At 39.2% G+C, this 14,964-nt stretch overlaps 1 protein-coding gene across 3 annotated transcripts in view; it reads right to left on the bottom strand.

Moving 5' to 3' along the window:
- The window catches only part of IARS1 (isoleucyl-tRNA synthetase 1), a 111,379-nt gene that overhangs the window by 23,392 nt on the left and 73,023 nt on the right, over positions 1-14,964 (bottom strand). For all 3 annotated transcript variants that reach the window (XM_074152430.1, XM_074152429.1, XM_074152431.1), the window contains 6 exons: positions 13,224-13,344; positions 8,653-8,744; positions 7,636-7,713; positions 7,035-7,156; positions 4,871-4,973; positions 4,575-4,658 (listed from right to left, as the gene is read on the bottom strand). In XM_074152430.1, the coding sequence (XP_074008531.1) occupies positions 4,575-4,658; positions 4,871-4,973; positions 7,035-7,156; positions 7,636-7,713; positions 8,653-8,744; positions 13,224-13,344 (600 nt within the window). The remainder of the gene's footprint in view (positions 1-4,574; positions 4,659-4,870; positions 4,974-7,034; positions 7,157-7,635; positions 7,714-8,652; positions 8,745-13,223; positions 13,345-14,964) is intronic.

Here is a 14,964-nt window from a genome sequence, read left to right as displayed (position 1 = left end):
GGGGGTTGAAGGGTATACAAAGGTTGGATGCAAACAAGATTCTGATTGTGCATAAAGTAAAATTTACTCAGATAAAACCTTTCACCGAAAGAGAAAGCCCTGACCTAGGCTTGTAAAAGGCCTCAAGTACTGATAAATAAATGCAGTGCTGTTCAGTTGCTAAAAGCCTTCTGGATTTACCGCATTTCGTGAGCTTGGCCTTTTTTTGCATGACAACTCTATACTCTGGACAGTCCTAATATTAAAATCCATTTCTTTAAACCCTTTGCTATGTTCTGATGATGAGGGAGTAAGACTGCAGATCAAAGACTACAGGTACTTCCAAAAAAGCAATGAATGAAATGTTCAAAGAATCGACAAGTGCAATTTCCAAATTCCTCTGTCAGCAACAGCATGAAATTAAAAAGTGTAATTTTTCTTACAGATTACCTCTGGCACCTGCATATTTACTAGAAACACACTTCTGGCAATAACTAAAGGTTCTAAAGCTCTGTAGGAGCTTTATGTATATGTAGGAGGTTGATGAACAAAGCTGCAAATACGGTAATACTACCCAGTCTGCCTGGATTCATTGACCTCTTTAGCTCTGCCCCATCCTAGTAAACAGCCAGATTGATTGCTGTGCAATACGATAAAACACATACTCAGCTTCAGCATCAGCTTGTTGAATTTTAAGATACATAATAAAAATAGGACGACAGTATTTTGCATTTGTGCTTCCATACAGCACAATTTCAAACTATTTCAGTTTGTTGTAACTCATCTCCCCATACGACATAGCTGAACTTTGTTTGCAATGGCAAATGAATATAAATTAAAACATGCTTTCGTACAAACCAATTCTGTAATAATTTATAGATTGTTAGGTTTCTTTGTTACCTTTTATTAGCTATAGAAGCTGACAGCGAATTTTGTCAGCTGTTTTTTTTGGAAGTAATTTGAGTAAGCAAACCTCATCTCCCTTAAAATTGGATTCTGTAAAATCCACAAACCCAGTTTTCAGATTGAGAAAATGTGATAGACACTAACCTAAATTTCACAAAATTCTGCTATTGAAAAGATCCAGGTATTGAAATGATTAATAATAGCAATTCCAAAGTGAAGCATCGTAACTGCCAAGTCTAAGGAAAACAATCAATAAGTTAACATGACAGAAAAGCCTTACAATCCCACTTGCAAATCAATTAAGATTTTTTTAATTAAAAGTCCTTTGGGGCACAATTCTTAAGAATTGAAGTCCCACGGTAACTGAAAGCAGGAAGCACACAACGCTGATCTACGAGCCTTGTGCACCAAGCCATGACTCCCTCAGCCAGTGCTCTTCAGTTGCCCCCAGCAGAATTTTTAGAAGCTGCTCTTAGATGTAGCTTGGGGAAAGATGGTATTGCTAGAGTAATACATAATTAGAAGTTTAAGAAGTCCCCCACTGCTTCAGTCAGCTCTTAAATTCTCTGACTGCCAAGGTTGCTCTCTCCAAGACACATGAGGTGAGTTGATCTTGCTTGGGCAGATGCAGTTTTTTGTTCTCTTTGTCAAGGCAAAGCAGCTGATCCTGACAATGACAACTTGAACTAAAAAAGTTCCAGCACATTTAAAGCATGTGACGAGATCTTCTGTTACAGAAGCCTCTGAAGATCCGTTACTGAAAGGAGGAAAGAATCCCTCACCTGCCAAGGACAGGCGTATGATAAGGGCCATGCCATTTCTGGACAAGGGAAAAATGATCCTTAGATACTCCACTGTTATCATAATAGAGAAAGAACTTATCTCTCACTTATCTTTGAGACCCATTTCACTGGCTTTAGAGAATGCAAAATGTTACAAATGCTTACGGAAGAAACAAATCCATCATAACCTTACGCTTCAAATACTACGAGCACACCTTAATACAGCCACTGGAACCGACTCTGTCATCAATGTATATAAACTGATCTGGAAAGTGAGAGATTCTGACAAATGAAAGATGACAGGAAGGTCAAAGGTCAATTATTAGTAGAAATACATTGTATTTAATAATCCAGAGGCTATGAAACAGCAACGCAAACTAAAGACAGATTGCTGAACCCACCAGTCCTGTACTGTCTCAGCTCTTGAGAAGTATAGAGGGCCTAAGGTGCCACAACACGGGCAGAATTTCCTGAAGACAGAAATGAGACAGTCAGTTCCTCTGCAGTGTCAGATTCCAAGCTTCAGTGCCATGGATGAAGCTGGAGTAAAGGAACCACTCTGAACTGAGCAGAATCCCTATGTTTCCCACCCAATTACTGTACTTGGACACACAGAAGCCATACGCTAATATGCCAGTAGCTGGGAAGTACGCTGGAGGTTAAACAGGCCAAAGAATGAAGTTGTAACAGTAATCTGGTTTTAGTATATACGCTACAAGCACTTAAAATACAGTGATGAGGGCAGACTTCAGAGGATGAGAAGTGCACCCTATGGCTCCCCTTTCCAGATGTGAAGCTCTCACAGGAGGGAAGGGCATCTTTCATAAACTGTTCAGATGTACAACTACGCTGCTGTTGAAATTTGTTTTTTCTTCTGGTTTTTGCTCATTTAAACAGAGATTGTTGCAAACAAGTAGATTTGAGAGGGCACATGCAGTCAGAAACTGTATGAAGACTTCTATGCGAAATCTATGAGAACTCCTGTAACATTTAAGGAAGTTCATATTTTGGGGGGTCGATAGTTTTTATATTCCATGGTACTTAACTTCTCTAACAAGGACCTCGCATTGAAGCATCCCTTCCTCAGAAATGTTTTTATCAGGACGTCTTGAATGGGGAATATCATCTGAACAACTACCGAGGTGGGTTTGTTTTGCAAGACCACTCCTTCAGTTCTCACCCCAGAGAAAAGCTGGTGTGTACTCTGCCTCGTTGAGTTAGGAGACACACAAATACAACAAGACTGCATAAGGGAAGGATTCAAGTGAAAATCCAGACAGATTAATAAACAGAAATTATCGTCATAAAGTAATCCCCAATTTATGTGTCTAATGCACATATTCTGCCCAACATAACACCAAATCAGTTCCTTTAGAATTCTGCTTTCTTAGCAAAGAGTTGCTATTCGAAATGCAATTCTTTTCTCCCCAAAACACACACAGTTATAGAGATGAAGTCATGGTTTATCTCCCCGAGGAAGACAATGAAACATCTGGGTGAAAAGCAATCCTCTATCCCAACGAGAGACTACTGCAGCAAGAGGGAAATTAAGACTGCTCAGAAAAGAAGATCTGTGCTTAACCAGTCTTCCCTCTTCCCTCACTGCATTCCAGAGCGGTTCTCCAAGGCCCCCAGTCTCACAACAGAGATGGTATTACCTCTAACTCCCTGATCAGTGAAGCAATTATAAAGCGCCAAGGCTGCTAACACTGAGAAATTACACATAGCATAGCTCATGACATCAAACGCATGATCACAACGGATGTAAGGAGAAAGAATCACTGGTTTGCAAGATGTTTTGAAGGCCCCAACACCTAGAAAAAATTTCAGAGGCTACCATAAAAAAATGGTAGCTGTTTTTTTTCCTTTTCTTTCTGAATAAAACCACCGCAGCTCATCAAAATTCATCACTGTGGCTGAAACACTCTTGCTTCTCAGTATTCCCTCTCACTCTTTGATTTCTCTTGTACATCATGTGGAAGCAGACGCATATAAAGTCTATTTGTAATGAAATTCAATTGAACATAAAGACTAAAATAACGCAGTCTTTTAAGCAATCAAAAAGTAACAGGCTTTGTGCCTTCGCTACAACTTCTGAAATGCAGTACCGAAGTTTAAAACATTTATTTGTAATATAAACATAGAAATAAATGAAGTTGATTTATAAACAAACTCCTTTTCCATTTCACTTCTTAAAGTACTATGGATTTTTACGTGACTGACTAAAAGCAGAAAGCGCAGCCAATTTCAGGAAGCTAAGCTCAAAAAATCAAGAAGGGTTACTTTTCTTTTGAATGACGGGGCTTTTATCCAAACAAAGACTTAGAAGTAGGACAGGCTGCGTTTCTCTAATGGACACACATTAAGAGAGCAGATGAGTGTAAGAAATTGTACAGACGAACATTTTACTTATTTGACATTTTATTTCCTAAACAACATCCTGAAAAAATCTTGACTGGTCCCCTATTCTGCCTTACATGGAGCTCCTTCTCTCCAGCAACCCTTCCACTTACTCTCAAACTGGTTTTAATGCCCTTCAACCAAAGGAGATCACAAACTTTGCAGTCCATCTCTTTGACAACATGTAGTTGACTACTGCCTTACCTTCATTAAGAAGATGTTTTTTCCTTTAACTCACCAAGAAAAAGAACATTTCCAATAGCCTATTAATCCTGCGTGGTCAGTGATTAAGTACTTCTCAGTACTACATCTGACTAAGGATCATCACCCATTTATGTTCATTTCTGTACACAGTACCCACTGATATCCCCTTTCATTAAAATTCTCTTTTACCTTAATTTTACCGTGTGAGTTATTAATATCATCAACAGGGAGGGTTAGGGTTTTGTTTGTTTAGGTAACTGACACACACAATCCAGTTACGCATCATGCTCATGGTGTTCTTACCTCGAGTATGTACTTTTCTAAAGATCTGATATTTTCCAGAGCCTCTGGATCCTGATGGATAACAACTACTTCTTTCAATGGGTACTGAGGAGAAGGAAAAAAACCAACAGAAACTTTTGTTTTTCCAACTGAAAATAAAGAACTTCAGAAGTTATTGTTTATCATTTGAAGGATTTTATTGTTGAACTGTGTTTACTATACCAAATTAATTCTTCAGTTTTCCCAGGCTTATCCCAAAGTTACAAAGCTACTGCACATTCCCATGGTATTGATAAGAAAACATTAAGAGTTCTGACCTTTACTGGAATGGTTTTTCTGTCTCTGATTACTCGTCCAAGCTCAATAACAGACTGCAAACAAGAAACGGCACTTTCAATTTTTTTGTCGATGAGATCCTCCCTAGATTAAAAAGGAAACATTATATTGCTTCATTTTCATTGCATTTGTTTGAGCAGATTGAAAACATTTTACCCCCTTCTCTGAAATTTCCTGCAAGAGACTCAATTATGCCCTGTTTGGGGCAATTTGAAAAATGAACAGACAGATTTTTCTTCTCTCTTTGTGGAGAAGATGAGGAAATAACTTGCTGAAAACAAAAAACAGAGCTATTTTAAAATCATCTTTTGTTAGCACCTCTCACAAGATGGAAATGATGGATTGAGTCATACTACCTCAAAACTAAGATTTACATTGATAAGATCATAAGAAGATGCAAAAAGATATTATAAATAGGATACTTATAATGACAATGAGATACCTATAATGCAACCAACTCACTGGATCTCAATGTATAATCTTTTCCAGGAAGTCTAAATATTTGAGCTTGATATTTTAGACAGTCTTGTCATCTTTCCTGGTTTCATCATTTTAACACCCTTCCATTTTGACTCAAGGCAGAGTTGGGGGTTTTTTTCGGGGGATTTGGTTGTTTGGTGGCTGGGTTTTTTTTGAGTAAGCTGACATTCACATCTTGTTTCAAATGTACTAGCAACCAACAGTTCTGAAAATGTGATTTTCTTGATTTCTTGAGTAGCTGCATAAATTGAGCAGCTCCTTTAGAACCACACAAGCGTCGTATCAAGACCAGAGGTCCTGGTTCAAAAGACAGTTGTGAATAAAATGAACAAAGCTGGGATGAAAACCATGCATCCAGTAAGGACTGTCCAGAAAAACAGAACTGGTAAAGCAAAACTTACAACTGAAGTATCCCCACCTTCTGCACCAGGGCTCTGATTAAGGTGTTACGACCTATATAGTATCCATAAAAGAAACTACACTAACTAGAAGATTTCAATTTTTAAACAGTACATAAAGTATCAGGGTCAGCTCCCTTATCTTTGAGTGTTTTCAAACTGCAATGCAAATGCAAAAGGGAAGTTTGATTCTTTTGCATTCAGTGACTAACAGCAGACTGCAAGGCAGGCACCAACTTAATCCACTAACGTAGCACCAAGGCAACTAATGAGCAACTGATTACTATAATACTAGTGTCTCTCTCAGCTGGATAAAAAAAAGAACAAAACCAAAACAACCACCCAAACAACTTCAACTGATGAGTTCTACCTGGTTGAGTTGATACTACGGATAACCCAGCACGTGTGCCCAGTACAACCACCATGGACCCAAACCTTTGAGACACACTGGAACTTAGGAAAACACCTCACCCATCAGCATCCAAAGAAGGGATCTGTCTGGAAAGCTGGCTCTCATGTGGTGTATACTCTTACAAGGAAGTGGCAACCTCCAACAATGGTCTAAATTCTTGCTCTGAAGCCAGAAGAACTCACTCTGCTGGCTCTGTATGTGGGCCACACAGAACTATCATTCCAATCCATGTGGGGTCTGGCATCAGCCTTCACCAAGAAAGGCCCAGACGTGGAGGGATGCGCATATTCTTGAAGATGTAGGGCCCACAAAAAAGTTTTACAATCCATTTGGGCCCTTCATAGGTAGGTGTTAGAGCTTCTAGTCAGTGCACATTTTAAAGAGTAAAAAGGATATTCCTTGTCCACCATAAGAAGAAAACATTATGAGTTGGGAACATGTGTTCCTCCTAATTGTTTTCCTTCCTATTTACTATCCTTTAACCTAGCACAAGTCTGCTCCTTAAATGTGGAGGGAAAAGAAAACCCCCAGCTACCTTTGAAAGTGGAGTGTGAAGTGTACTACTAGTGAAACATTCTCCCACCGCAAAGAGACTAAGGTGAATCTGAGCTTAATCAAAACTTAAACATTTTTTGTTTATAGAAAAGAATGTGTTACCTATCATCGTAATATTCTTCCTGAGGCAAAGGGATATTCACATTATTAAAGCAGCTTGTTTTCTTGTTATCAAAACAGTTTTAAATACAAGTAAGTGAAGGAGCACTGTTCTGTGAAAAGCAAAAACATCCCCAAAAAAACCACCCAACCACCAACCAAACCCAAAGCCCATTCTGGCATGTAAGAGCTGCCTCTTACCTCACTTGGGGAAGCATGAGGTAGTGGATGCTTTCAGTATTCTTTTCCTGAACCGAGGCCGGATCAATAAGTGTCTTTAGATTCTGGTACATCAGCTCAGTGATAAATGGAGTATATGGTGCCTGTAATGTTGCATTCAATCATCATCTTTCCTTTATTGTTGGTACATTATGAATCAGTAATGCTTATGAATTGCATGAGGACAGTTCAGCAAAAACAATGCTTACACAGTGTCTTCAATGCAGAACTGTGATGCGATTCAAAATGCAGACTGAAATAAATGATGAAATTGCTACTTCTTATTCAGCTCCTTCCTGGTATTTAGTTGTTACTTTTGGGCATTAGCTAAGAAATCATAACATCTCTTTACGAGTCAGGTGATATTTGCCGCCGTTAGGGTACCATGGGGCACATGAGCAAATAAAAAGGGGAGGTAGAAAATGAACTGTGATACATAAATCAGTAGCAATATGGTTTTTCTCCCCACGTGCTCAGTCTCTGTACCCTAGTTTCTATGGTCAACTGAGACACAAAGATGCATGCCTTTAGGTTAACTACGTTAAAAATATCAAATAGTTATAGTGGGGTGTAATTCCCTTACCATAAGTCTGCACATGGAGAACAAAACACTAAACAGGGTTTCCAAGGCCATAATGCAGTCTTCAGTCCCATTCTCACCCTGTTTGAAGTAAAAAAAAAAAAAAAAAAACAAAACAAAACCAACAACTGCAATTTTAGGATCAGTAAGTGCACTTCAATAAACTTCAAAAGTTTTTTCTGTTAAAGCAGTAAAATAATTTTTCAAACTACATTCATTTTGCTCAATCGTGTCCAGCAAATGAAACAAGCCAGTAGGGTGAGGGAGGTGATTCTGCCCCTCTACGCCGCTCTGGTGAGACCCCACCTGGAGTGCTGCATCCAGCTCTGGGACCCCCAACATAAGAAGGACATGGACCTGTTGGAGCAGGTCCAGAGGAGGCCGTGAAGATGCTCAGAGGGCTGGTGCACCTCTCCTATAAGGTTGGGCTGAGAGAGTTGAGGTTGTTCAGCTTGGAGAAGGCTCTGTGGAGACCTTAGAGCCCCTTTCAGTATCCAAAGGGGCTACAGGAAAGCTGGGGAGGGACTCATTATCAGGGACTGGAGCAATAGGATGAGGGGTAACGGTTTTAAATTGGAAGAGGGGAGATTTAGATTAGATATTAGGAAGAAATTCTTCACTATGAGGGTGGTGAGACACTGGAACAGGTTGCCCAGAGAAGCTGTGGCTGCCCCATCCCTGGAGGCGTTCAAGGCCAGGTTGGACGGGGCTTTGAGCAACCTGGTCTAGTGGAGGTGTCCCTGCCCAGGGCAGGGACTTGGAACTTGATGATCTTTAAGGTCCCTTCCAACCCAAACCATTCTATGAACTATGGGTCATTTTGTTTGGTTGGGTTTTCTCATAAAGCAAAGAGGAGGAAAAAAAATCTTAACTTCTCATTCCCACTATCAGGTACAAACTGATACAATCTAAAATGCAGCATAAAGACTTTGTGTAACACCATGAAGCTGCTACACGTTAAATTACCACAGACTATGAGGATTTTGTTTACAATAGAAGATTGCAGGGGTAGATACCTACCTTTAGTCTTCTGCGATTCATTCTAACATACCAGTTGGTCAGAATATCAACAAACTTCACTAATCGAGGGACTACAGTATACAGCCTGTAAGCTAGAAGGAAAAACATTTACTGTAGTTAATATTTGCCCTCTGGATCAAGCTTCTCACTTAAAGAAACACATTATCATTTGTAGCTCTGGTGTTAAACATAAAACTTGAGCAGAAGCATGTATATTAGTAAGACCAAAAAAAGTGATTAGACACGCTATCATGTTAAAACCATATTTTGAAACTGCACATGTCATCAATTCTCCTGTTTCAAGACAAACACATCTACCACCAAATTGCTTCCCTAATCCTACACGAACACGCATTATGGAAGCCTTATGCTTTTATCTGACTCGTAAAGAGGATAGTGGATAAGAGACTATTAATCGCAAAGGATTTGGCAAATCCGAGATTTGCACATGCTGTAAATACAGCCAAGTCACTAGAAGTTTAACAGAAATTATTGTAGAATCATACAATAAAATTCTATTCATTGCTGCCAACGTAGTAGTCTTTTTTGTTCACCAGATTTTAAATGGAACACCTATTTCACCCAATTCTCCCTGAATTAACTGCAATTTTTAATTATTTTTCTAAGTAACACAGTAGGTTAAGAGAATGTAAAGTAACAGCAAGCCTGACGAGGTAAGAAGATAAACATAGCTGTATTTTCAAGTTCTGGGTAACTTAAAAGCATGGAGGACTGCCAACGCGAAAAAGAAGGTCATCACAAGCATCACTATGCAACTGGGAAAACAAATTGAACTGGGGGGGTGAGGATCGACTTTAAATAGGACTCAGTTTTCCAAGGAAAAACTTGCGCGTCTCTAAAAGCAAAGAGCTTTTTGATCTGTATTCTGCATCTATTTCATTAATCAAGCAGCTACTGAACAAAATGGATCTCTGCTTTAAAAGCTCCATCACACTTTTCATTGCATTTTCTAAAATAGGAGTGTTTTAAAAGGCAGAATACTGAGATTTAAACCTAAAAAGGAAATGCTCAGAAGATTCATGCCATGGTGGGGAAGACATTACTTATGTGAGAATTTGTATATCTAAAAAATTCCTCTCTCTTCTAGCTATGCATTATATAGTTAGGAGACTTGTTAAAAATAAACAAAAGGCCTCCAAAAACCCCACACTTCAGGGAGAGCACATCTTTAAAAAGAGATTCAAGTTAGCCTGGAAACAGGCATTTCTCCCCTCAATAGCTGCAATCCCAGTTAATAAACCGAATTGTGAAATCTTTTTCATGACTCAAGAAAAAGGCAATCGTGTACCTGGCACCACGTGCACACACACACATGCACAGACACACATGCACACTCCTCTTTCAATTCCAGTTATGAGGAGAAAAGTTATTTTGTAAAATAATTTCTAATATTGGGCACTTAATTGGAAAAAAACCGAGAAGAATATTAAGGCTTACTGTTTTTAAACAGAGAATTTTAACCCCCCCTTAAAACACAAAGGATTGTTTGTCCTATTACTTTCCATAATACCTTCCCAATATCTTCCTACTTGCCCTATTTATCAAAGAGCCCAAATCCCAGAAGTTTCCAAAATAAAAGATGAGGCTTAGTGGAAAAACTGTATTACTGCTCAACAGCAAATAATTCATTTGGATAAGCGAGTTATTATTGATAGCTAATTAGCTACCCCAGCTGCTGCTGAGGAGGTCACTGGCACACGTCTCCCTAACTTGCAGCACATATGAAGACAGTGCATCCCGAGCTCCAGTTTTGGGCACCCATCAAACCAGAGATGATACCCATCAGCAAAAACCTTCTTACAAACACACACATGTATGGTCTCAATGCATTTAACTTCTGCCAGTTTACCAAGAGTAACTGAAATGACGCTGCTTTCTGATGCGCTGTCTCCCGTTTCTCCAACTGCACACGTTCCAGGAAGCCAAAAGCTCTCCCAAAAACAGGATTAGAGAGGGTTGTTACACCTTCCTCAAGTTTTTCTTGGCTCTCTCAAGCACCCCAGAGTTGGAGGGTGCACAGCTACGTTCCCCTTCCCACCCTCCTAATCAAGTGATGTCAATACTAAACTGAGAGGGACTCATTCTGGCTGAAATACTGCTGGCTCTTCAAGCTGTGAGTAGAAACTGGGGCAGAATTAACATAAGTTTTACTTAATGGAAACATTTTTCTAGAGGCAGGCAATTGGTGTAAAATTTAGCTGCACTATAAAATACACTTGATTAAATGGAAGCAGCTAAGCTCAGTTGCAACATTTTTCTGGTCAGTGGCATCTCCTTGCCATTCAGAGTCTCAGGCCTGTATGTTCTTACACAAATCACACACACGGGTGCAGAACAGCACGTTACAGTGCAGACCTGGCCTCTTCTGTGACAGACTTTGCCCAAAAATCACCTCAATCCCACTACCTCACCCATGGCTTTGGCATGGCACAGACAACACTTTTTTTATGCTTCCTGCAGGTAACAGAGTTGTATGGAATTAGTTGGTGAACGCAATCATTTCTTTCTGCTGACACCATGCCACATCTACAACAGCTTCTGCATTTGTTTATTGCTTTTTTCACTATTGGTATTATTTTCAAAATCCTGGGTTCTAAAATGAAGCTTGTGTAGTCTATTTATCTCGTTTACCTAGCACTTGAGGTTATCAGTCACCATAATAATCTTCCCTTGCCTCTTCCTGACATTTTTCCTACTTCAAGGCATATGAAGCGGGAAATCTAATAAAAAGAATCCCAAACTAGTTTCCTAAAAGAGATTTGCACAAGAGTACCATCTCGCAGCACACAAATTTACTGCATCTCATTAATATGTCTGACTGAATTCAGAGTTTACGCAGAAAAATAAATTGAAAATCACGTTTATTAATCACTTCCAAATAGGATGTGTCACTCATTTGATGAGCACATCATGTTATCTTCATCTAACACAAGACAATAGCATTTAATACCAGCACTACAGTCTTGAAAGTCTTTACGTTGTCATTTTCCAACAGGAATGTTCTCCTGCTTGGAAGGATCTTCTTGCTTTGTAGAGATGTCAGCTGACACATCCCTTTTTATTAGCTTCATCTTCCTCTTAGAAATCCAGAGCAGAGAATTCAAGTTTCTACCCCCTCGGCTCATCTTCCTGCAAATACTATTTCTGTTTAAACCATGCACTAATCCAAGATCCCAGGTATACACATTCAACAAATGATTTTTCCGCTGTCCCTCAAAGTATTCTCCTCTTCACACGCAGCACGTAAACTTGCATAGGCTCTGCATATATCTGTTTGGCAACGCATGAAAACTCAATACACACCACCATCAAATTTCAAGGACAACACTTGTAGGAAAAAGCCACATTTTCATCATCAACAGCCAGCTTTTATCTTATTCCTGGCTTTGGTAGCTTGAGGATTCTTTCTTACTTTAATGAAATGTTCTTAGATGACCTCGCCTGAATTTTGTTATTACCAAAATGGCCTGCTTTATCTGCTGTAGCAAAATAAACTCATCTTACTGGTCTTGGTGAGAGTGAACATGATGCCAGTCTGAAAGGGGGGGGGGAATACAAGAGATGACTGAAGCATAGGAGGACTGAACTGTATCTTCATAAACTCCAGTCTGGCATTTAGTTGTTTCCTCATTATCTATTATCCCACTAATACCTTCCTTCCCCCAAGCCCAAGCACACCTACGGAAGGCTTCTAAAAATTCTTCCGAGGGCAATTTAAGATCACAGGCTCTTCGGGGGCGGTTGGTTTTTTATTCATAAACGGGAACTACAATGGCAAAAGCCACCTTCTTTCCAGTATCTAGGTTTCTACTGCCCTTAAAGGGGGCACTTCTTCATATCCTATTGTGACTTTACCTGCAAGCTTGTAAGCATACTGGACCAGACCAACTGCAAGAGCTTCAGGGGGCTCTTGCAGCACCTTCTCTTTGCAATTAATATTGTCTTAATATGATGTGAGAGTTGAGAGATATGGGATGATGAAAAAGATAACATACAGGAAGAAAACCAATGCAATGCCATGTCCTAATGTTATTCCATCCTGCTGCACACACTCCCAATGTGATTATAAAGAAATTCTCTCCATGGCACTGTGCAGGGGAGAATTTATTCTCCGTGCTCATGTACCTCTCAAAATTATTTTATTTAGCAGACTTGAGCACTGCCCATTTTATCCTTTCTTTAACAGCTTCCCGAAATTCTATTTGGCTTCCTTTTCACTGCTGTCTTTCAGTTACTATTATATTATTATTATTAATTGCTCCAAGCACTGCAGGAGATATTGATACAGCAAGAAGCTATATCACTGAGCTCACAGGATTAGCAGTGACAAAAAAAAGCCTCATCGCTTTTTGAAATCTCATGAACAAGCATAGAAAAATCTGTATTTACACCCATGAAAGCAGCATTCCATGTATTATGGTAGCTGGTTAAAGATTTCCTTCCTTTTTCCTTAAGTCACATGTGGAATCTGGAAATCTCTGGATAAAATGGCTAGTTCTCTAACCAAAAATAAACCACCCGTACACACACCCGACCAAACATGTGCCTACCTGCCATTTCAGCTTTGAAGAACTGAATGAGCGATTGGGTGAAAGAAAGAATCCATTTATCCATGATGTTACTGCTCTCCTTAACTGTGTTCTCATTGTAAAGGAATTCTCTTCCCTCATCCTATCATCAACATAAAAACACAAAACACATGTTTCAAGTCATAAGGGTATATATTCAGACCTTTTTATTGAGCCCCCTGTCAGCCAGTAATATTTTGTCACCTTTACTGTGTTATACTGAGAGAACATCAAATTCCAGAAACGTGTATGTAAGAGAAATATAGCTACAGAAAACCTGACTCCCACTGCTGCTGATTTCACCACACCGTACCTTCAGCTACAAAGGAGGCCAGTTATTTGGATCTGTAAAAGCAGATAAAAAGTAACACAGCACACAACGGTATGCAGGCGTTCCTTCCCTGTCTGCAGTATAAGTCATCGCTTCCAGACACAGGGTACGACTTGAATTTACCTAACTCTTTCATCTAGGAAGATCTGAAGCATTTACAAGAAATGTACTATGAAGATGAATTCTATTTGGGGAAAGGGCACACAAACAATATATTCATTATTTTTTAAGGCATGTGATAATTTCAGCAGATTAAAGCATAGAAGATTGTAAAAACATGAAAACAAAGGTGGAATTTTCAGGCATCCAACACGCATGTAGGACATTTTGTTGCTTTCCAGAATACTGATGTTTGCACCCATCTGAGAAATTTCATAAGACTTTGCTGACTCTGTCAGGCATTGCAGGCAAGACCGTAAGTAAACACAATTGTTGGTGCCTACAGTCTGATTCTTTTCCATGTGAACATTCTTATGACTAGTTGAAAACAGGGGTGGTGTTTTTTAATTTTTTTTCAGATTTACAAAAACTATTTAACATGCAGTGTTAAGTCTTTGGACTTTCCCTCTTCTCAAAGTCCAGATTTAAAAAAATCTGTTTGGATTATTTGACTCAAGAATTATGCATCCACTTACATAGCATCGAGGAGAAGGTTCCTAGGAAAGACATGCACCTGCACACCCAGAAGTGCAGCAATCCCAGTGTGAGATCAGCAATCATTTAACCAACTGCAATTACTGTGGTAATTACAGTAGCCATAAAATTATTATTAGACTTCATCCAGGACACTGAGATTGTAGTTTCTCTCTTGTAGGAGGCAGAATACAACGAAGAAGTTGTTTAAGTCTGTGCATGAAATTTAATTCAAGCACTATCACCTCCAACAGCACATTCTTTTGCCTAATATGGTGCATAGGAATGGTTTCACTATCTATTTAGAAAGAAAAATTACATCTGCTGAATTACCAAAACTAACTGCTTCAGCACCTGAATTTTCCACTGGGGTCTTCCATTCCCAATTTGGCTGATCTTTCAAGATTTAATGGGATCACAGCAAAAAGCTGCAAAGCACACTTTAGATAATTCAAAAGGTCAAACAGGAAAAACTGAAGTATATTTTTGGGGCAATGTGTACGTCTGTCTGATGAATGCTGTCTAGGGATCCTAAAAAAAGATTTGTTAAATATTAGGATCCAAAGTTACCAGATTTTCTTCCCAAAAGGAGTTGTTAAAAAGTTAAAACCATTTATTGAAGTCAGCTATTTACTGTACTATTTATTGAAGTCAGCTGCTCTTATTGCTCCAAATGGCAGGTCTCCACCGCAATTAGGCTGCTACTGTAATTTCATGCACAGTACAAGGTTTGAGCTTTTTTTGCTTAGTTCCCACTGT

This window comes from Numenius arquata, chromosome 8 (assembly GCF_964106895.1).
Source record: "Numenius arquata chromosome 8, bNumArq3.hap1.1, whole genome shotgun sequence".
Lineage (NCBI taxonomy): Eukaryota > Metazoa > Chordata > Aves > Charadriiformes > Scolopacidae > Numenius > Numenius arquata.
This window is presented reverse-complemented; position numbering and strand designations above follow the sequence as displayed.